This window comes from Pteropus vampyrus, unplaced genomic scaffold (assembly GCF_000151845.1).
Source record: "Pteropus vampyrus isolate Shadow unplaced genomic scaffold, Pvam_2.0 Scaffold22, whole genome shotgun sequence".
Taxonomy (NCBI): Eukaryota; Metazoa; Chordata; class Mammalia; order Chiroptera; family Pteropodidae; genus Pteropus; species Pteropus vampyrus.
In genome coordinates, this window is record NW_011888803.1 from 11,415,075 (window position 1) to 11,437,579 (window position 22,505).

General features: G+C 37.0%; 1 protein-coding gene across 1 annotated transcript in view; it reads left to right on the top strand.

The window, feature by feature from the left end:
* Nucleotides 1–18,415, top strand: part of LRRC8C (leucine rich repeat containing 8 VRAC subunit C) — a 70,152-nt gene extending 51,737 nt beyond the window's left edge. The window contains exon 3 of the mRNA XM_011355616.2: nucleotides 11,896–18,415. Within this exon, the coding sequence (XP_011353918.1) occupies nucleotides 11,896–14,169 (2,274 nt within the window). The 3' untranslated portion in view covers nucleotides 14,170–18,415. The remainder of the gene's footprint in view (nucleotides 1–11,895) is intronic.
* Nucleotides 18,416–22,505: the final 4,090 nt, after the last annotated feature.

Sequence of the window (22,505 nt, forward strand, 5' to 3'; positions counted from 1 at the left end):
CTTGGCTTATGGGAAAAAAAATGCCATGAAGCAAAATGAAAACAATTTTGAATCTCATTCACTCCCACATTTTTCATTAATTTTTTTTCTAATTCCTTTTGTGTCCTGGAGCATCTTTTCTCAAAAGAAGAAGAGAAAGAAGACACAATGTAGATACAACTAAGATACAGGAAATAAAAGCATCCTCTATGGCTGGAAAGTCTTAGGCTCACTAAGGGTTAAAAAAATTAACATTCATAGTGTGTATAGTGATTGTTACTCATGAAAAAAAAGTCAATATGTCCATATTTACAGTAGTAGAATTACCTTTATTAAGTGAAATACAAAATGTACACATGATCTTAATATAGATGTGATGGTCTCTTTTTTACTTAGGAAAAAAGAGATAGTGCCTTCCAAATCTGGCACTCTTTGTGTATCTTAAATGATTCAGCCCTTAGCTTCAGCTTTAGGAATCTCTAGACTGACATCACTTAGCAATTTGGATGATGTGTGAAATGAAATATTTCATCTCAGAGGAAAGGATCTAGAAGCCAAATATTTCCAGATGTTCACTGGCATCTGATTTTATAAATGTGTGTACTTGCTATTTTGTGGTTTGTTTTCCTTTGGGGAGGGCGGGCACAGTATTTATCTCATATTTACTGCATACCTACTCCGTGCCAGGTAGTGTCAACAAAGATGGTGCCTACCTTTAAGGAGCTTGCTGATCTAGGAGGTAAAATGATAATAGACAATTATACTATGTTTTCTCAGGGAGAATCAGGACTTAAAAAACTGCTCCAGTTCTGTTTCACTGTATATTCTTTTTCTGTATAGTAATGACTCAGAAAATTATGCTCTAAGTTTTTCAATGTTCAATTCTTCTACCAGACTAATGGCACTTAATGTTCCTCAAGCATAAAAATTTTCTGATGTTACTTAATTCGAGAAGATTTGCTTGATGTCTGGTTTTTAATCATATATAGATGAACCCTATAGCAGGGGTCCCCAAACCCCAGATCATGGACCAGTGCCAGTCTATGGCCCATTAGGAACAGGGCCTTACAGCAGATGGTGAGTGGCAGGTGAGCTAGCGAAGCTTCATCTGTATCTGCAGCCACTCCCCAGCACTAGCATCACCGTCTTAGCTCCACCCAGATCATCAGGCATTAGATTCTCATCGGAGCACTGGTCCCTGGTGACAAAAAGGTTGGAGACCACTGCCCTATAGCAAATGTACTATTGTTATACCTTACCACTGAGAGAATTCATAACTTCAAAAATTCAAGCTTTAATCAGTTCATCTTGTTCATCTTTCCAATCTCTTATTCTAAGGACATCAACTCCATGCCTCTGAGATGCTAGGGTATGATTTCTTTCTTCTCTTTTTCCTGTTGCTATTAGGGAAATGACCAACCAATTAAAAAAGACTTTTTACTCAGCTTGGGTTTATTAATAAACACTTTCAAATTTGGCAGTTTGCTTTAGACTGTTTTTTTTTTTCTCTCTCTCTCTCTTTACCATCTGGGTCTAAACTTCCCCCACACAGAAGGTGTTAATTCCTGTCCATCACATAAATTTTAAACATCAATAGAAAGAAAGAAGATAATAGGTGCACAGCAGGCAGGAAATGATGCCACGCCCTTGCAGTTGTGCTTTTCCATTTCCCCTGGAGACAAGGACCTGGTTTGTGCTGAAGAGAGTGATGCAGTGTTCGTGATGCTCGTGGGTGTCTGTTTCCATGCTTCAGTGGTGATTGCCCCTAAACACACAAGTATTCGACTTGGAGAATAGCAAGACTTATGAATAAAGACATTTACTGAAAATGAAAGCATTTAGATGTTCACCCCGTTGGAACCATCTCCTCTGCCTTTTCAGTTCCATTTCTTTCTCAGATATTTTCAGTACATAGCCTTGAAACAAAATCTGCATCTTCAGAGTTAATCCTGTCACTGATAAGAGTAAATCTCATGACTCTTGAGAGTAGATGCTTTCTTTGTCTTCCGGCGCCTTGCTTCTGGGAGAACATGGTTGATTAAGTTTATACACTAACTGATATCTTAGTGACGTGAAAGTTAATTCCCTTCCCTTGCATCTTCATCTCTTTTCCCAGGAGAAGTGGATCTACCTCAGAAAGGAAGAGCGACAGCACCTTTTTATTCTTTCCCCTTGCTCTTCCCAAATGCAACCTTTTGTTCCTGTCTCTGGAAATCACAAGGTTCTGGCCTCACACTCCCCCAGTGACCTATCCAAGCCCAGGAGCTTCAAGGCCCAAATGAAGTTGCTCCTACTCCATGAAGCCTTCACTGCTCACTCCAGGCCCAAGCTCTTATTGTACTTACCAGACCGTTCACTTGGTGTAAATTCTGCCTTGTTTTCACTCCTGTTTGACTTTCAATATGGCTATTCATGTCTCTCCAACAAAATTATAAGTGCTTTTAGAACTGAGAACTTTGGTTATGCCTCCTTGACTTTCCTGTGATGCTTAGCATATAGTAGATAGTCAATAAGTTTTAGTTGATAAAGTTTGATCTGTCCTTAGTATTGATGAGCAAACCCTGGGGAGTAGGTCTTTAAAATCTGTTTCTTGCTAGGCCATTTTTAGCTCAGCAGAAATAACTTGTTCAGTTTTATCAGACTGGAGGCATATCTGGATGATCAGCTTCAGGTTGGTACCCTTTGGAACCACCTGTATTTGAATCTGTGGAGTAGGGGGAGGGTAACGGATAAAATTAATCACCTTTACATTGGCCCACCTGCCTTTCTGTGGTTCTACTTCACTTTTTCTTTTTTAATCAAACTTACCATAATCAAGTGAAAGCACTGTCTAAAGAATAAGCCACAATCTAAAGAATACCCTCGGATTACAAATTAATTTATTGGAATGAAACCAGCTGTTTTATCATACACAGCAAATTTTCTCACTTCTTTCAATGATAATATAGTCATAATTTATGATTTAAAGTCTAAACTGGAGAAATCATTTTGGGCTTATAGTTCATAGAAAAAGAGTAATGGATTTAATTGTTGAGGTTGTAGGAAAATAATGCTATTAGTGGGAGATGTATACAACCCTCCCTCCTCCCCTTTTTTTTTGGTGGTGAGGGCAATTTGGCATTACAGGTTTACGTTGTTTGGCACTACCCAAGGAATGACGATTCTTCATAGTGTTAGTCTTGAGAGTAATTTTTATAATAAAATACATGCAACCCACACTCTCCTGGAAAAGATAGGAAAAGATAGTAAAGCAAGTGTTACACTTCAAAATACTCCCTCTGTTCAATGGATGTAGCCATGATAGATAAAATATAAAAAGAGATAAAAATGTATGCATGGCCTCAAAAACAAGATAGAAATTTCTGTGAAGCACGAATGGAATACTGAGTGAGGCTAAGCAACTTCTGGGCTTTCATCCAAAAGTAGGCAGTAGCAGCCAGGAGCTCAGCTCCTGCCAGTAAAAGGAACTAAGAATGCACCACGCAAGATAAGAGACTAGAGCTTGGTCAGTGTTTGAAGCCAAAAGCCCCCATTCCCAAAAGGAAGCTGAAAAGAATGGCGATTGACTGGATGCTGGATCTGGTGCCTGAGAGGAAACCGTGCATCTGGAGTGCCTCCCAACCAGGAACTGAGTCAGCCTGCCCACTGTCTCCCTGATTTGATTGGTGAGATCCTGACATCACAGTGGAACATCAAAATACTGTGATAAAACCTAGTGGTGGACTGGGGGCTGGGGATTGGGTGCAGGAAACCACAGAAGAGCAGGCAGGTGATGGTGGAAAACAATCTCCTTCTCAGAAGAAGCCTAACATCCAGACACATGAAGAAAACTGTGCTAGGAAAGGCTCTCAACAAAACTAACAGTTGAAACATCGATTCACTTAAGGTAAAACTAAGTTTTGAGACAAACAACGAAGTTTAAGTATATTTAGAATGGTCAAAGAGATAAAGACAAAAAAGGAGGTAGATATGACAAGAGAAAATGGGTATAAAAATTTAGAAGCCATGGAAATAAAAAAGTCACTGAATTTAAAAATATCAACATGGTCGAGTAACTAGACTGCACTCAGTGGCAGAAAGTAATGTATTAGGTAAGAGCTCTGAGTTTACCCAGAGGTCAGCACACACACACCAGTGAAAAATCAAAGGCTCTAACATACGTTTAATAGGAATTGCAGAAAAATTGGAAGGAATGATAGAGCAGCTTTTAAAATAATGTTTAAAGAGATTTTTCTAACATTTTGTAGAATTGTATACTTATTACAGATGTTGAGCAGGATTAATCCACATACATTCAAAATTAAAGTGAAACTTAGATGATCTTGGATGAAAGGTAAATACTAAACACTACCATGAAGATAGATTGCTTACTAAAGAAGAAAGTCAAGCCGACAGTAGGCTTCTCATCAGCAAAAATATAATCCAGAAGAAAATGGAATGATATTTTAAAGTGCTGAAGGGAAACTACTATCAACAGAGAATTTTATAATTTACTAAACTGTTATTCAAGAATGAATGCAATATAGACATGTTCAGACATAGAGGTATATGAGCTTCCTATCCATAGAACCTTATTAAAATAATTGAGATATACTTCAACCAAAAGGAAAATTAACCCAGGGAGAAGATATAGGATCTAAGAAAACCAGTGAGCACATGATGATTTAATAAGTCTATAAATAATCACAATTGACTATAGATTGTTAAAAAAAAATGTTTCAAAAGGAAGCTGAAACAAACTCTGGGAACAACAAAATGGAGTAGTTCAGTAGGTAGTCAAAACATGCTCAGAAGGGGGAATGGTTACTGAAAATCTTTAAATGTGTATATTTTAAGAAATTATAGATACCCTCTATAATCTCTATTAAAGAAATACAGTTTGCATTATAGAAATAGTTTACACCTTTCTAACCAGCTGAGGTGGGATGAGAAATAGAAAATATGGAAAACGTCATCAGTGCAATAGAAGTGATGAAAAAGGAAGGAAAGGTATTTATAAAAATAAACACATAAACTCAAATATTAGTAGATATTTAAATATGAGTGAGCAAAATAACGTAATAGATTAAATTCACTTGTGAAAAGAAAGAAGTGATTCATTTTCCTTTTTTTAAATCCATACAACAGCTAAAAAAATTAATGATACGAAAAAACAGAAACCTGGTGGAAAAGTGTTAGTATTGTAGAGCATTTAGCCCTTCCATCTTCAAGAATGCACTCTGTATCAAAACAAGATCTATATTTGAGTTTTAAAACATGCATAAATTCTTGTAACCACCACAGGATATAGAAAAATCTTAACACCCCAAGGAATTCCCTGGTGCAGACCCTTGGCAGTGAACCTCTGTCGAGTGCTTAGTTGTCACTCTATGTGCTGTTTTACAGATTGCTGTGTAAAATCGGGCAGCATGTAATTTTTTGAGACTGGCACTGGTTTTAATAGAAAAATTGCCTAAATGCACATCATCATGGGAATATGATTAATAAATTACAGCACAGCCTCACTCTGTAATTCTGTGGTCCTTAGAATGAAGTAGATGCCTGTGTGCTAATGTGTTAAGGTCTCTAAGACATATTCTGAAAGTGAGCAGCTCAAGGTGCAGGAATAATACATATAGTAAGGAAGGTCTCCTGTGTTTATATGTCATAAATATGTAACTGCACAGACTTAGATCTGGAAGAGCATACACCAGACTCATCAGGGCTTATTAAGGAACTGCACGGAAATAGGGAAAGGTTAAGGGAGGACTCTACCTTCTGTGTTAAAAATAAGTGTGTTTAAAAAAAAAAAACATTTATGATAGGAAAAATAAAATTTGGGGACATAACAATAAATGTCCAACATCTACGTGAAGAAAGCTATAAAACACTCCTGAAAGACACAAAATTAGATGTGAACAAGTGGAAACACACCATGGAGAGGAAGAATCAACACCATAAAGATGTCAGTTCTTCAAAAAATTAATTTATAAATATAGTGTAATCCCAATAAAAATACTACCAAGATTTTTTTCTAGCGAAGTTGATTATAAAGTTCATTGTGAAAAGCAAGCCCAAATTTGAGCACCACACTAATTACTGATTTAGTTGTCTTTGTCCTATGCTTGACTTTGAAGGGCTTATCTTTCTTGGGATCTCTAACATAATAGCTAACCTATAGTAGATCCTCCAAAATGGTTGACTTTCCCTGAGTACACCCTCAAAACTACTCAGCACTTATGTTCTACATGTCCTACACCACCTGTGTTTGTGTCGTTTATACCTTTGGCATGTAATAGATAAGCTGGCCCTTATTTATGTTACTCTATCTTTGTTATATCAAGCACTGTTTCTGAACCTAAGTGGTTTTGTTTTGTTGTTTTGTTTTAACCTCAGCCCTCTGGTGTCTCATTCATGCAAATATGAAACTTTTTCAACTTGGGTTCTGCTTTTCACTGTAGTACTTTTCTGGAAACTGCCTGAATTAAGTAAATCTTATGTTTACATGTAATAATGGATGTTATGATTCTAACAAAGGACTGAGAATCAAATAATCATCATCAAAGATAGATCATACAAAGATCATGAACATTAATGATTTAAAGCAGTGAAAATTAGTTTTATAAGTCCCTAATTTGCATTAACCATGCAAGATAATTGAATATGTGATAAAGTATGCACATACTCCACTTAAAAATGCATCGATTTGATGTTATAAATTTGGCAATGACATCTTTAAAAATTTCTTTTCCTAGTTCTGAACAGTATTTCAAGGTATGATTTCGATGGGTTGAAGGAAGCTTGAATTTTCACACTGTTTCTCTTAAAAACATCTCCTTAGAAAGCAAAAGCAGGAAATTCAATTTAGTTCATAGACCCCTGAATTAAGGAAGCTGAGTTCCTTTTTTTTTTTTTTCCTCAGAAACACTTTGTGCTATCTCAGAATAATTTGCAAACGAGAATTCATGAACTCAAATTTTAGTGAGCCCATTTCTCCAATCCTGGCAACCCTAGAGTTTCTTTTGCAGAAATATCACCTAGATATTCTCACAATCATGGAACAAATTTACATGTATTTTTTTTTATTTCTCCAGCAACTTTGGTTGTAAAGACTAGAGAAGCATTTTATATACTTCTGTCACCTAAATGTCAGCTGCTCCTTCAGATCTAGGAGATATTGGGTCAAATTCCAGGCCATGACCCTCCTGAAGTTCTAGCAGACTCAGGCATTCTCGTGATCCCAGTTCCTGTCTCCATGGAAACAGTTTAGCTATAGATTTTTACCATCCTGGGCAAACTTTCCCTGTCTGTACAGTTTGATCTAAGGATGAAATTTAGTCCCTTTTTGCTGTGAGTTTTACAAAATTCATTCATAAGATGTGTGTGTATGTTTAGCAGATTTTACCAAAGGTTTGGGGAAGATCGAAAGGCATTTACATCTCAAAATAGAAATAATGAGTATATACTCCAGCCTCCCACCACATTGCTTGACCTATTTCCTTCAATCCTTTCCCCTCTCTGCTCTGCTGACTCACCTGCTCCTCCCTCCAGGCCTATTCCTTCCAATATAGACGTAGTCTAGCCATCCTTGTTGCCTTGGCTTCGTGTGACCTTTGCTCGCAGTGACTCACCTTCTGTATCCCTTTCCTCATCCCCAAACGAACTTAGATATTTTCCTTAACATAGATGATTTCATTCAAGAATTATCCTCATATTCACTTTTAGGATAGTAACTTTCCCACCTTCCTATATTTGGGATCAGATTCTCTTGTTCATTTTGCTTTCAAAATTTATTCTCTCCTTCTTCCCAATTTCTTTTCCCTCCTCTCCCTCCCCCTCCATGAACAAACCATGCAGCTCTTGTCTCAAGCCTTTTTTCCTCCAAAGGCAGTCTCAGGGTTTCCCTAGAAGAAAATGGTAGAATTCCTTCTCATTGTGACGTGTGTGTGTACGAGCTGGTGATGGTCTCAGCCTCAGTGTTCTATAGAATGGGGTGGGTGCCGGGGGTTTCTCTCTGCTCCTTCCCCAAGCACTCTCCCTTGGTCCTGCAATAGCAGCTTGGAACCCTACAATTATTTCTTCGAAAGTGGTTTTGCAGCCTTTCTTTAAGGCTTGATTTATACTCTCATGTTTAAATTACTGGGTAAAGGTAAAAAAAAAGTGAGGTATAGTAAGTGAGGTACTTGTCATCACCTATATGTCCCGTGACTTCAAGTGAAATAATGTATAGGAAACCAATTTTACCATAGGCTAATTGCTATAAGTAAGAGTTAAGTTCCTACAGCATCTCGTCAACATTATAATGAGATGTCATTGAATGAAACACAATGAGTGAAACACAATTGAGTGAAATGGCATTGCTGAGGACCTGCTTTGTAGGTGTAATTAGGCAAACCTCAAAAGAGCAGAACAAAAACTTTTAAGATCTTAACAAGCTGCTGTTATTTATAAAGATTTCACAAAAACACCTTTCCTTTTTTTTTTTTTTTTTTTTAGGATTCCTGTCTGCCTTTTTTTTTTTTTTTTTGTCTTCTTTCACTTTATTACTATACCTTTGAAAATACTGATCCTTCTCCCAGTTCTGAAACTTGTGTTCAGAAATACTGTTTCCATTACACGTGGAGGATAACTAACTTCCTCCCTCTCCTGCGGCTATTTTACTGTTTAAATCTTCACGCTCTTTATCCTTGAACTCCATAACCCACCCGATTCCTTTTCATAATTCTAGATCAGACAACTTGCCAGCACATTCCTTGGGAATTCTACTCTGAGTTGCATCTCTCTGGAAGCTCCTTACTATGTTCTCTCAGCAGCATGAGCAGCTATTGTTCTTCGTGACTAAATTCTAGTATTTCTCCTACTCTGTGCTCAGTTCTGAGTAGTTTACAGCTTCTGGAAAATAGATCACTGTCTTTACCCTCCTGGGATTTAACTGGGCACATTTTAAAAAATATATCTTCATGAAGATTGAAAGAGAAACTGTGACATCAGAAGAAAGTAAAAGAAACTCTTGGAGATCGGCTGTGTTTTACCCTCCTACGCTGGGCCATTCTCTGTAAAGGCATCCTAGCAGAAACTTGGTGAACTGAGGAGACTGTGTGGAGTGATGGAAGAATACCAGGCTGTAGACAAGATAGGTGTAAATTCTTGCTCTATCATTTTCTGGCTATGTGGACTTGGGCAAGTAACTTACCTAAATTCTCTGAACTTTGGTTGATTTCTTCTTCTATAGAATGGGGAGAATATGACCTGCCTCCCTAGCATGGCAGACTGTAGCCGATCAGGCACCTTGGTGCAGAATATAAAAAGGCATCCCCACTGTGTGGCCATAGCCCTAGGGCATACAGTTGAGAGAATAGAACCAAGCAGGATTACAACCCATACTTGCCTGTTAGCTGGGCACCCTGGTACAGTGCATAACCTGAACCTATCCAGCCAAGCTCCAGAGGTCTGTCGACTTCCGCCATTAGGAGCTAGCCTGTGGAAAGGCTGGGAGCGGGGACAGTAATGATCCTGCCTGGTTGCTTGGCAGATTTAGCACCTTTAAAAGGTGCCTGACTTTTTACCTTCTCAGTGATCTTGCTTTCACACCATTCTTCTGTATTTTCAACATGCCACTAACAATGTCGTATTAGCATATTAGCTCAGAGGTGTCACTCTTGGGGAAGGTGCTCAGGGAAGCACTTCTTTCCCTGCTGGTCTCCAGCCCCGACCTTCTGCCTATTTCTCAGATTGTGGAAGCATTTAGTGAGACCCCAAATGGGAAAACATCCAGAACATGACACAAACACTGAACTTCTTACTTGTTTCTCTTTTATATTCCTTCAAGATAGTCTGGCATTTGTCTAGGCTTTCTCCTCCTCTTTTCTGTTCCTGAGGTTTCCATGATAGAATGCTTGACTCCCAAGATATATGAAGAATACTCCATGGAGACATGAGAAAAAAAATTAAAACTTTTATTTATATTTATCTTAACGGGATAGGAATTAAGCTCTTCTAATATTCGTCATAAGAATTGACAGTCCTTTCTGAATATAATTATGAATAAACATACATATACTGAGTGGGCATGACTCAACATTTTTTCTCTGATATAGGTAAGTGATAAAAATATTTGAAGACCACTGCTCCATTTTCACACCTCTGTAGCCACTGAACCCTCTGAATGAAATCACATTTGTTATTCTTCTCTGCCTTCTTTTGATTTACATTATAAGTAATTGCCCCCTGCTTTATCTTCCAGGACAGAGCTTTTCTAAATCTTTCTAAATCTGGCAAAACTTCCCCTTCTTCTCTTAACCTAATTTTTCATTGTTTTCTGCTATGGGAGGAAGTGAACTTTTCTCCTAAAACAATAATACTTTGTATAATGTGATTTGTAATTTAAGAGAGTCAGATTGGGACCTTTTTGGGTTAATCCTAGAAATTCAATAAAATAACATAAGAATGTGGCTCTGGGTCCAGGAGGCCTGGGCTAGATAACGTTAGCAAGTTACTTAACCTTTCTGTGTTTTGGTCTTCTCATCCGTGAAATGGGAATAATAAGAGTACCTGCCTCATCAAGTTAAGGTGACAATTAAAAGAATTAATACCCATGACACTTTTAGAATAAAAGTCAGTTGTATATTAAACACAACAGAAGTTTGCTGATGTCATCACCATAATCACTATCCTTATCGTCATCCCTAGGAGAGGTACAGTCCACCCCCAGATCTATGCAACTCTGAACTGGAAGTACCAGTTCTGGAATTATTCACTTTCTCAGCAAATATATACTAGTGATCTCATATGTATCAGGCCCTCTACTAAGCGTTGGTTGTCCACACCATTGTCAAACTTTATATTTCTGTCTGGGCCCTAGCAGTCCACTTTGCAATAAACTCAGTTTCTACTTCTCTAATCAAAATAAAGGACTTTGGTGTTACAAAATAACTAAACGTTTTGCTGTTGCAGAATCACTAAACACTGTGAATTTCCAGCCATTTGATATTTTAAGGTACAAGTAGACTTTCTCTACATTATTCATTCCACATGTTATTGCTGTCAATTCCTTGGTTATTATTCCTCCTCTGAACTGTTTGCTTATTGTTCAAAGAATTCCACTTACATGTACTTCTTTCTGGGGATGATTCCTCCAATTGATTCAAGGTGTATTCTGCCTCGTACTACCTAATCTTCAAAAAGGATACATTCTCTCTTACCCAAATTGCAATCTTATGAGACTTTTGGACGTTTTTACAGCTTAATATTCTTAGCAAACTGAAGGATTGGTAGAGGGATAGAAGTTTTCAATGTAATATTTTGTATGAAAAACCAGCCAATTTAATATATAATTATTTTACTATTGAACAGTACTATATTCTTTCTCCTCTCTCTGAAGAATTTTTTTTTTTGTAAAAGCTTAATAAATTTCTTTCATATTAAAGCTGCTCACATTCATCTATGCATGTAGTCCAGGATATGGGTAAAAAGAAAGGGGAAATGATAAAGTCAGAAACTTCTTCCATATTTCTTCCTTCCAGTCCTTTTACTTCTCATACACAAGCTAATATACTCTTGGGAGCCATCCAATTCAAGATTGAGCCTGATAAAGGGATATACTTCCCAGACCCGTGACTGACTGATTCTCCCAGCCTCCAGTGAGGGGAAAAAAAAATGCAAAATTTAAAAAAATACATGACTGTTATTTAAATATTTATTTTGTCATGAATTGTTCTATGACTTAACAAAACTGCTGTCTTATGTCATCACTTAGACATATATTTCATTTTTCCAACATGTGGGCTAAGAATAAAATCTTGATGCTGGAACTGAACATTTTATTCTCCAGACAAAGGAAATGGACATTTATTGGACGTTATTGCTGCTTTCTTTGCACTAATGCTATTATGAAAGCTCTTTGAATAATATAATTTGGAAATATTATTTCTGTTTCAGGTCATGCAAGACAAGATAATTTGCCTTCCGAAGAGAGTTCAACCTTCTCAGAACCACTCGTCCGTTTCGAATGCCTCTCAAGCAGTTGCCGGAACCACCCCGCTGCCTCCACCTAAACCATCCCCGACTAACCCCGCCACCGTGGAAATGAAAGGACTAAAGACAGATCTGGACCTTCAGCAGTACAGTTTTATAAACCAGATGTGTTATGAGCGAGCCCTCCACTGGTATGCCAAGTATTTCCCTTACCTTGTCCTTATCCATACCCTGGTCTTCATGCTCTGCAGCAACTTTTGGTTCAAGTTCCCTGGCTCCAGCTCCAAAATAGAACATTTCATCTCTATCCTGGGGAAGTGTTTTGACTCTCCTTGGACCACACGTGCTTTATCAGAAGTGTCCGGGGAGGACTCAGAAGAGAAGGACAACAGGAAGAACAACATGAGCAGGTCCAACACCATTCAGTCTGGCCCAGAAGGCAGCCTGGTCAACTCTCAGTCGTTAAAATCGATTCCTGAGAAGTTTGTGGTTGACAAATCCACTGCAGGGGCTCTGGATAAGAAGGAAGGGGAGCAAGCAAAGGCCTTATTTGAGAAGGTGAAGAAGTTCAGGCTGCATGTCGAAGAAGGTGATATATTATATGCTATGTATGTTCGCCAGACTGTACTTAAGGTTATAAAATTCCTAATCATCATTGCGTATAATAGTGCCCTGGTTTCCAGAGTTCAATTTACAGTGGACTGTAACGTTGACATTCAGGACATGACCGGATATAAAAACTTCTCATGCAATCATACCATGGCACACTTGTTCTCCAAACTCTCCTTTTGCTACCTGTGCTTTGTAAGTATCTACGGGTTGACGTGCCTTTACACCTTATACTGGCTGTTCTACCGTTCTCTAAGGGAGTACTCTTTTGAGTATGTCCGGCAGGAGACTGGAATTGATGATATTCCGGATGTGAAAAATGACTTTGCTTTTATGCTCCATATGATAGATCAGTACGACCCTTTGTATTCCAAGAGATTTGCAGTGTTCTTGTCTGAAGTGAGTGAAAACAAATTAAAGCAGCTGAACTTAAATAATGAGTGGACTCCCGATAAACTGAGGCAGAAGCTACAGACAAATGCCCATAACCGGCTGGAGTTGCCTCTTATCATGCTCTCTGGCCTTCCAGACACTGTTTTTGAAATCACCGAGTTGCAGTCTCTCAAACTTGAGATCATTAAGAATGTAATGATACCAGCCACCATCGCGCAGCTAGACAATCTCCAAGAGCTCTCTCTACACCAGTGCTCGGTCAAAATCCACAGCGCGGCACTCTCTTTCCTGAAGGAAAACCTCAAAGTCTTGAGCGTCAAGTTTGATGATATGAGGGAGCTGCCTCTCTGGATGTATGGACTCCGGAATCTGGAAGAGCTCTACCTGGTTGGCTCTCTAAGTCACGATATTTCCAGAAATGTCACCCTTGAGTCTCTGCGTGATCTCAAAAGCCTTAAAATTCTCTCTATCAAAAGCAACGTTTCCAAAATTCCTCAGGCAGTGGTCGATGTCTCCAGCCATCTCCAGAAGATGTGCATACATAATGATGGCACCAAGCTGGTGATGCTCAACAATCTGAAGAAGATGACCAATCTGACAGAGCTGGAACTGGTCCACTGTGACCTAGAGCGCATTCCTCATGCTGTGTTCAGCCTGCTCAGCCTCCAGGAATTGGACCTCAAGGAAAATAATCTGAAATCTATAGAAGAAATTGTTAGTTTCCAACACCTGAGAAAGTTGACAGTGCTAAAACTGTGGCATAACAGCATCACCTATATCCCAGAGCATATAAAGAAACTCACCAGCCTGGAACGTCTGTCCTTTAGTCACAATAAAATAGAGGTGCTGCCTTCCCACCTCTTCCTATGCAACAAAATCCGATACTTGGAGTTATCGTACAATGACATTCGATTTATCCCACCTGAAATTGGAGTTCTACAAAGTTTACAGTATTTTTCCATCACTTGTAACAAAGTGGAGAGCCTTCCAGATGAACTCTATTTCTGCAAGAAACTTAAAACTCTGAAGATTGGAAAAAACAGCCTATCGGTACTTTCACCGAAAATTGGAAATTTGCTAGTCCTTTCCTACTTAGATGTTAAAGGCAATCACTTTGAAATCCTCCCTCCTGAACTGGGTGACTGTCGAGCTCTGAAGAGAGCTGGTTTAGTTGTGGAAGATGCTCTGTTTGAAACTCTGCCCTCTGATGTCCGGGAGCAAATGAAAACAGAATAACTTATTTTTGTTTAAAGTTTGACTGAAACATGCTTCTACCAAATACAGTATAAGTAATTAGGTAGTCTTAATGCCTTTCCTATTTTAGTTTTTTTTTTTCTTTTCACATGAAACAAATGTACACAAAGATTGAGTAAGGAGTATGTATTTTTTAATAAAAATTTAATTGTATTTTTTCAGTATTAATATTTTAAAGTTTTATTTGTCCTGGAACCTAATGTATCTATTATTGTTTTCTACTGACAGAAACAGATGGTTCCATCTGTTTTTTTTTTGTTTGTTTTGTTTTGTTTGTGTTTTGTTTTTGTTTTTTTTTTTCCAGTTCATTCTTATGATAGGGAGGGAATTTTAGGTTGCATGCATTTTGGTATTTTTTAAATAGATGAAGACATTTTGCCAAGGTCATTTTTAGCTTGTTTACACCTGTACGGTTCCTTGTTTTTGTTGTCACTGTGTGTATACCAAGGAATCTGTGCTAGTTCTTTTAATATCAGCTGCCTTCTCCATTGGCCAAGCCCTTCATTCTATAGAAAACTCTCCTTTGGAGTTTAAATTCACATAAGTGCATTGTCACAGACTATTATTTTTTAATTTTCCTCCCAACTCCAACAGAACTCTAAATTATGTGATTTCATACACCTGACAGTTAAAGTTATCTGTAGGCAAAGATTTTGTAAGTGAGTAAAGACAATAACCTTCTATAGTTGGCATGCTTGAATTGGCCACTTATAATTCAATTGATTTCCATTTTTACCAACATTTAAAAATATTTAAAAACTAAATACAGAGGACCCCCCCGCCACCTTTAATTTCAATGTAGCCATGTAGTACTGGTGAACAACCTTACAGAAGCTAGATTTATTTTAATTAAGATAAGTAATTAAATTTTAAAATCATAAAATTACAAGCCTGGTTTGAGTAATTTAATCATCTTTGATATCTTTACATGTAGATACATCAGATGGAAAAAATTTCACTACTAAAGCATTTAAAGAGCTGGTGCACGCCAGTCAGGCAGTGTGGCAGTGGAATCTATTCAAATTCTGCCTGTTGCACAAAATAATCCATTTATACATACATATATATATATATTAATCAATTTTCCTCAAGTCTGCGATTGCTAGTGATGCGAGCACAGGAACTCTGCTCTTATTAGCTTAAAATAAGTATCTCATATAAAATGGTTCTGTTACTTTTTTTAAAAATGTGAATAAATTGATAAATGGATTTCACTTGGCAATAATCTTTGCCTGATGGTCAGCAGAGCTTTCATTTGTCTTTGTACTTAAAAATTCATCATAGTATGAATCTTGGGCAAAAATTTTCACTAATTATTAAGACGTGGAACAGGAAAATAAAAACACTATTTGTGTCCTCAATCCAGGACCAGTACTGTTGATTATGGAATTTTGCTTTATTTACCAAATCACATTGACCATTTTCCAAGCCATAGTCTCATCTAAGAAAGTTCTGTGACTTAACAATGAAAAAGTAGGAAGATGATTTTAAAATTTACTCCTTGATCCCGGTGACTTTGCTTAGTGCTGCTTTGATTCATATATGGAATATAACTACAAGAACTACTCAGCAGATATATGTACCTCGATTGTGTTTTAAATGTTACGATACATCATAGGTTGAAGGATTTGGTAAAGAGAGGCTTTTCATTTATTTAATAATCAAATCATGTAAACCAAAGTGCTTCACTATTTCTGCCCTGTGTTAAAGTGTTAGATTGGTGATTTTGTAAAGCTGATTTATTTTGACCTGGAATTGATACGATACGTTTAAAATAGTAACGTGGTTATATTTCTTATAGGATAAAATATTCAGTTCTAGAATCCTGTTAGGATCCTGACTTTGAATAATGTGCTGTGTTTAGAAACATAGCTCTATCTGTTTTAAACAAAACAAACAAAAATCTGGAAGACTGTTCATAGCTGAGCATAACAAAATACCCTGTTGAAAGGTAAACTGAGATAACTACTGGTAAAACACTGAGTGTACTATTTTTTCTGTATAAAATATATAGTTATTTTCTATATCACTCTTCAAAAGGGATCTATCAGGTTAAAAATTATATTTATGCTTAAGTCTTTATCTGGTGTTAGCTCATAATCTCATATGGGTTCATAATTGAAGTAAGTCACTAATAATTAGTTTTTATCACTTATAAACAATTTGCTCGAACCTTCAGAAGAATTTGATTTACTTTCTTAATGATTTCTCAGGCTTACCCTTAACCTATGTTCTAAATAACATCCAATAAATCAGTATTATTCTATGACTTTATTTTTTACCTAAAAAGGAAAATTCATAGATGTTTCTATTAGACTTTATAAAAATTCAAAATACTCAAACATTATCTTGAATCTAAATTTTCTGAGTGGCCCTTTTTAATATTGTAGATTTTGTTCACATTCTTAAGTAAAAAGTATTCAATTACTATTTAGCCTTTAAATGGGAAACTCAGGTAAATAAACTGCTGACTTTTCTAAGGTTCTTTAACGGATCAACTCCATATAAAAAGAATGTTTACCCTTTCTGTATTTGACAAGTGCTTTTGCTAAAAATGAACGACTAGCTCTATTTCTCCAACCTATATCAGATTCATGAAAAACTGCTATATGTATATAAAAGCACCATATGTACTCATAACTCCTATGGCTGCTTGAAGACCATAACGGGTATGCTTTTTGGTCAGTTTTAATGGTTAAGTGTAGAACAGTCTGGCTGATGGTCTGGTTGAAACAGAACATATAAGTGTATACCAGTGGGACTCTCCTAAAAAGACCATGCTTCGGAAAACTAGTTATGTGTTGAGTTTTCATTTTGTTTTATATTTAACACACACTTTTAATATAAAGTTTTTGGATACAGTGAAACCTGTTATTTACAATTGTAAAGTCTTCTTATTGTTCACCCACTTTGTTCCCTGCCATTGCATTTCCCGTAGAGCTATCTTAAGGAGTTCTAACAATTTACATGGCATCCTGCTTTTTTCAGAAAAGCATGGAAAATATGCCTGCAAGGAGTATTTTGTTTATTTAGAAGTGACTCCTTCCTTATCTGTTTCTCAAGCCATCTTTGTAGAGAGGGGCTTGAACAACCTAGAATCTTCCTTGGGTTACTTGAGATGAGGAAAGTGCAAATTCTTGCAATATGCTCTCATGATTTCTGATACTGAGAAGACAAAAATCTTTATATCTTTTCTTGTCATTTCCCCCAAGAGGAGTTTTGCTGTTATGTATTTCCCTAATTCTACTGTAAGAAAAGTCCATTTTTAAATAGTTTCTTTTACTCTCTAATTTCATACCAAATGCCTGATCTATAGTAATGATATGTTTACTTAAACAGTGAACATTCATAATCCATCTTTATGAAAACTGTCCGCAGTACTTAGCAGATAAAGGAGACAAATTCCAATATAATTTCAATTTGTATTTAGAGACTAAGATTCAATTCAGATTTTCCTATTAATACTGAATGTGATAATGCTATTCAAACAGTTCACATTTGGGCAGGATCTCAGTAACTCAGGGTAGGGATCCATACTAACCTGAAGTGAGCAAAACAGCACAGTCAGTGGTGAGGGGGATTTTGTCATCTTTCCTTGTCTATTCAGACACTTTACAAGAAAGCTTGGACAGTCTCAACCAGACCTGCCACTGAGTTTTTAGAGTTAGGCCGCAGCGACATGCTTCTAATACAGTTTTGTACCAGCCTTCCACACCAAGGATCCACTCTCGCTCCGCCTTCCAAAGCCATCCACTGATAAAGGCAACATCCTTAAGCTCATTTTAGGAAGAGGGAAGAGGGTCTCTTGCCCCAAGGATTTTTTTTTTTTTTTTAATCAGAAGACCTCGACAAGGGGTATGTAACTTGGAAAACCCTAATTTCTTAGCCATATTAACAATTCCTACACATGGTTTTTAATGTAGTATAATTTGCTTTCTGCCGAATATCTTTCCCTCTCCTGCCTCATCTTGCCTCTTTTCATGAATATTTTTACTGGGTTTGAAACTCAATGCCTTATGTGCTCTCAGTTTTCCTTCTGCCACTTGTTTTCTCTCACCGCCTGTATGTGTGCAGATTGTGTCAAATGCTGGCAAATCTCTAAGACTGTCAAGAAAATGCTTAAAAGTTGATTTGTCATCGTGCAAATTCATGATAAAATGTCTTAATGTTATTTGGCTACATAGTACATAGGAATAAAAAATAAAGTCTTTTTGTTATTTAAAATTGAGATTTGTCCTTATTAATTTGGAGAAGTCCTGTTTATCTTTTGCATTTCTGTTGTAGTTTTGCATGTTCCGTTACTAAGGCTCCCTGTACTCGGCAGGAAATGGGCTGCATGCATTCTTTCACTTTGTGTTTAGCAGTTTCTGCGATGGTGACTAATTATTTCCTTCCTTCATTCACTGTACTGCATCTACCCAAGGTGCCCCTGGAGTTTCATTTGGGTAATTAATGCCCAAATATATAATCAACAGTGCAATTTCTGTGCATTTGCCAGATCAGATTGCACGATTGCTGCCCAGCCCAGCTCTCAGTAAATACTTGGTGATAGGGATTGTAGTTACATACAGGAATCAGAATGGTTCTGCATAGCTAGGAGACCTCTCCTACTTAACCACAATACACTCCAGGCTTAGGGAAGCCTTTATAAGAAAATTTTGAATGCCACTTATACATAAGAAAATTGTAATTGGTAACTTTCAAAGCTAAATTGTGATTTTACATATTTTTCTACAGTCATTTATGGCTCAGTTATTTTACTGATAATGAACTGATAGTCCTTTGAGGGACTGTTAAGATGAAGAAGGATTATGAGTGTGGTGAGAGAGGCCATGCAAATGTGTGTATCAGAAACTTAGAAGGGAGTGAGTGAGAGCTCTGGAGAAATATTGGAGACAAGAGCTGAGAAATGCAATAGATTAGAAACATCTGGTGATGTCAGTGCACTGCAGTCAGTGCTCTGTCCGCTGCCACCTTTCGCCCTTCCATCTTTCGGTCCTTTCATGTTTGCAGAATATTAAGATAAATAATGAAATTAAATCTGTTGATTCAGTTACTTATTGTCGGCTAGCAAGATATAAGCATTTTGGTTTGGGTGGAAAAGTATGTGAAGAAGGAAGTCACTAAAGCCAAGTTTAGAGTTAGGGAGTTGTAGAGCTAGTCATACTACAGCCTGTGTTTTTCTGAAAGTAAGTTTGTATATCTTTCTAAATATCCATATAGGAAAAAAGTGGAAAACTGTTCATAAGCTGCATTTTTGTGTAAATCTTTGAATACAGGTTATACTTTAGATTTCATATTTAAACATATGTGAACAAATTGTAGTGCAAATAAACATGATCAGGCATACTATAAATGATAAAGTACTTATCACAGAGTTTGAATATTTTGCATAAAAGACACAGCGTTAGGCAATGGTATTATTGTCAAACGTCTAAATGAACTGGCTATTCTGATGATTTTGATTCATAGATTATTCTGTTATAAAATTTGGGAACACGTAGAAGATGGACTTTATTTTTTAAAAATCCTTTAAGGAATTTTATTTCAAATCAAGTAACTCTAAACAACATCATTAAAAAAATGGTTCAATTCCTGTGAGTAGTCTGAGGTAATATAGATCTTGGAAAAAGTGACACAAAAGAGGCAACATACAAGTTTTGCATTTTATATGTCCTCCACAGCTCTTCTAAGAAAAAAAAAAAAATCAAGTTCCCAGCAGCGATAATGATGTAGAAATAAAATTATAACATTTCTTCGATTTGATTTGCTAAGATTCTTGGGATTCCCTTACTTTCACAAAGACTGCGTGGAATAATTTGTTAAAATAATGCTCCAAATAACATTTGGACAGCTTTGAATATCTCAGGCTGATTTAATCCAAGAGTAACTAAAACAAATGCAAAAACATGAAAGTATAGTCATTGTAGTTTTGAAGAACAAATGCCTATGAATTTGTGAAATAGTTGTTGAGTTCTGTTTGTGCCCATTGCATTAAAATAAATTATATTTCTTAGTGACTTAAATTGCTCTATGAAAAGTATGATGTAGCCAAGCTCAACAAAAACCTGAAAGACCATCTACATCAATAATCTCTTACAGTGTTAAAGAAAAATTTATTCTGACATTTGTTAAAGTGATAAGGAAGACTTTATTCAGGACTTATTACTTATTCAGGATATTTTTTTAACTCTCCCCAGGTACTAGCCCCTGGTAGTATGACTCAGACTTTCTGGGTAGTCACATTCCGAGCCTTAACAATATCAGCATGCTAACGGATTCAGTTGTTCTCTACATCTAGGAGCAAAGATAGGATGTTGACAGCCTTTATGAGGAAGTGTTTAAAATGAGTTCATGCTCATGAAATTGAAAACCAGAGATTCCGCTTCAATGAGAGTAGCTCAGTCTAAACATACAGCTACATAAATATTTTAAATCCAGATAACTTCTCAAACTGAATTGCTGTCAAATGGGAAATATAAAGAATGCCATAGGGGTTAAATACCTGATTTAAATTACATAAGACTTTTCCATTTGTTTGTTGAGGGGAGGTGGGAAATGGAAGCGTGACTTGCTTATGTGGGGATAGAAAAATAATTTGCCTTCTACCCTTCTAAGTTCTTCTAGCTAGAATAATAAATTAACATAAAACAGAATAACAGGAAAAGGTGACCAAATGTATTATGTTGTACATAAGTGGATTCCATAGGTATAAAAGCCCCAAAGACACAAATATGCCACTCTGGGCTAAGGAGACAGAGGCAGGGGTCTAAGATTTCCAGGGGAAAGCAGGAAATTAACAGGCAGATGAGAAAGAGCAAACATGTAGTAAGTTCTTGGCCACCTAGAAACAATGGGACACAAAGGGGAATCTAACGGGCAGACCTTGCTGGTTTCTCCCTGTCTGCCACATTTAATTCATATATGCTAAGGTGAATCTGCTAAGGCCCCTTTCCCACAGCAGGTTTTTCTATCTGGATTTCTCAGGCAGGTAAAAATCTCTTCTTGAGTTTGTTGGGCTTTAATTGTTTTCACCTTGAAATAATCTACATGCCAGGGTGGCACATTCTGAGAAATTCATTCTGGACCCCTACACTTAACAGGGAGCCTCCTGATAAAAGATGCTCAATGCACTTTCTAAAATTTAGGCTGATTTGTTGCCCTTCAAATTCTATCAATGACAATGTCAAAATAATTAAATCTCAAATGCAGCAAATCAGCTAGACAATTATTTTCAGATAGCTTTCCCTAACTCGCTAAGTATAAAACTGCTAAAATATAAAAATAAAAGTTTGTTTTTTTTAAAAGAAACTGCCAATGACTACTGAGTGTTTTAATTATAAATCTGATCAAGCACTTGCATCAGAAATGTCTGAGAGTTGACTCCAAAATCTTTGGTAGATGCTGATAATGGCATTCTTAATAGCTCTGACTACAACATAGTAAACCATTATAGTGCTTTAGATAGGCCTGGCAACAAAGGAGTGACACTTGCTCTGTGCTGCTTGAATTGATAAGACGGGAACCATAGAGTATTCGATATTCATATAAATGCCTCCTCTATCTTCAGTTCTGTCCATCTAAATCTAACCTTGGCTCTACTTGTTAAGATCACTGAGATTTTTAAAAAGTTATAAAACTTTATAATTTCTCTAACAGTTTCTACCTGCCTCTCTATTTAGGGCACTTATCACTTGTACCAAGGTTATTTTAGGAACTATCATATCTCTCCTTCCAGAGTTGGAGGCCCAGTGAGTGCAGAAACCAAGCCTTATTTATATTTAGATTTCCCTAAAGTGCTTCCCATTGTGACTTATATGACATGGACTCTGAAAAAATATTGCTGAATCAATCAAGAGACCTAACTATTCACTGAGAGCCTTGAAACTGTGAAGGGCCATCATCCCTGTTCAAACTGCTTCCTGGATGTGCTATTTTCCTAGGACTGCGATTACAAAGTGCCACACACTGGGTGGCTTACAAGCAGGACAAACAGAAATTTATTGTCTCACAGTTCTAGATGAAGATGTTCTGAGGGCTGCGAGAGACAGTCTGTTCCAGAACTCTCTATCTTTTGGTGGTCTGCTGGCAATCTTTGGTGATCTTTGGCTTGTAAATGCATCACCTGGATCTCTGCCTTCACCTTTTTATGGCATTCTCCCTATGAGTGTCTATCCCTATGTCCAAACTTCCCCTTTTTATAAAGACACTATCACATTGGATTAGGACCCACCCTAATGACCTCATCTTAACTCAGATCATCTGCAAAGACCCCTTTTCCAAATAAAGTCACACCCACAGGTGCTGGGGTCAGGACT